This window comes from Trachymyrmex cornetzi, unplaced genomic scaffold (genome assembly GCF_001594075.2).
Source record: "Trachymyrmex cornetzi isolate Tcor2-1 unplaced genomic scaffold, Tcor1.1 scaffold833, whole genome shotgun sequence".
Lineage (NCBI taxonomy): Eukaryota > Metazoa > Arthropoda > Insecta > Hymenoptera > Formicidae > Trachymyrmex > Trachymyrmex cornetzi.
Window position 1 is genome coordinate 1 of NW_017300173.1, and position 1,287 is coordinate 1,287.

Below are 1,287 nucleotides of genomic sequence, written 5' to 3' on the forward strand. Positions count from 1 at the left end.
CATCGAATAAGCCTATTTTTATTGATTTTTGAGGTGGGGTAGCTAAACTGAATAATTACCCAATGTTCCACACCTTTAAAAATCTAAAAAAAATTTTTTTAGATGTAATATTATGCTAAAAAGTGTCAAATTTTTTCAGATTTTTTAATTCACACGATAGGAAAATAAAAATAAAATATTGAAATTGACGTTTTTCATCATTACTGCTACATGAATAAATTTAGCAGGTCGAAATTTGATGTAAAATAATCTTTTATCGAGCTTAACAATGTTAAGTACTCAAAATTGGATTTGATTGGGAGACATTTTTCATATGCTTATTCTCGGTTAGACCCTTTCTTTAAACTCTTAGGAGATTATGCCAGAAACATTATATACAATCTTTCAATTGTCCTTATATATGTACGTAAATCATGGCTAAAAATAACAATAATCGTAGTCGATTATACATAAAAAATTTAGAATTATGCTAGCAGTAGTCTAATAAATAGAAACTTTATATAGATCAATTAATTTTCTTTTGTTTCATACTTTCTTAACATACATATATTTTTAAAACTTTTTACCGTTTTATGAATTTTTTTTACCTTAATTTTACATTTAATTTGCAAAAATGCTATTTTTTAAATGGTTTTGTAAAAAGCCATTAAAAATGAGAATATACAAGATTTACGATTTTAAAAAATTCTTACTATGCTTATATGTATCCCATCCTGTCGCTGCTTCATGCTTTCTCGCATAATTTGATTCGCTTTGCTACAAAGAAACATTTCGTTGCTTGGATTGTCACAAAAAATTAGATTAGCATTCATAGTTAATTGATCACGCGACTAATGACAATCGTAAACTCGTAATAAAGACTGAAAGGCAGAAAAGACTCGATGAGATTGAGAAGCATCAAACTGAGCGCATGAAGAAGCGGCAGTACTTGCGCAAGATGGCAACCCAACAGTTCTACAAAAGCATGCAGATGCTGCAAGCCAATGCAAAACGCGAGAAAGACGAACCTTTTGAGGATTACTCGATTTTTTTATATCGTCAAACTGCACCAGATTTCAAGGATAGAGTAAAAGACTTAGAGCAGAAAATACTTTATCCAGTAAGCTAGAGATTAAGTGATGAGTGCAAATGTTTGACTATGTTCTTTTTTTCTATGTGTTGACGAAAAGGGGTATGTGAAGTTAGCACCCCAACTATAGTACTCAGGAGTTCTGAATAGAGTTCCCGTTTCTTTTTGACGAGACAAAGAGTTCTATATAATTTATAACAAGAGTTCCGCTTAATAAG

At 30.5% G+C, this 1,287-nt stretch overlaps 1 protein-coding gene across 2 annotated transcripts in view; it reads left to right on the top strand.

The window, feature by feature from the left end:
• The first annotated feature begins 747 nt into the window (after positions 1–747).
• The window catches only part of Mical (Molecule interacting with CasL), a 29,109-nt gene continuing 28,569 nt past the window's right edge, over positions 748–1,287 (top strand). Inside the window, exon 1 of one of the 2 annotated variants that reach the window (XM_018519728.1) lies at positions 748–1,099. In XM_018519728.1, coding sequence (XP_018375230.1) covers positions 911–1,099 — 189 coding nt within the window. In that variant the 5' untranslated portion in view covers positions 748–910. The remainder of the gene's footprint in view (positions 1,100–1,287) is intronic. The other variant, XM_018519729.1, reaches the window with a different exon arrangement.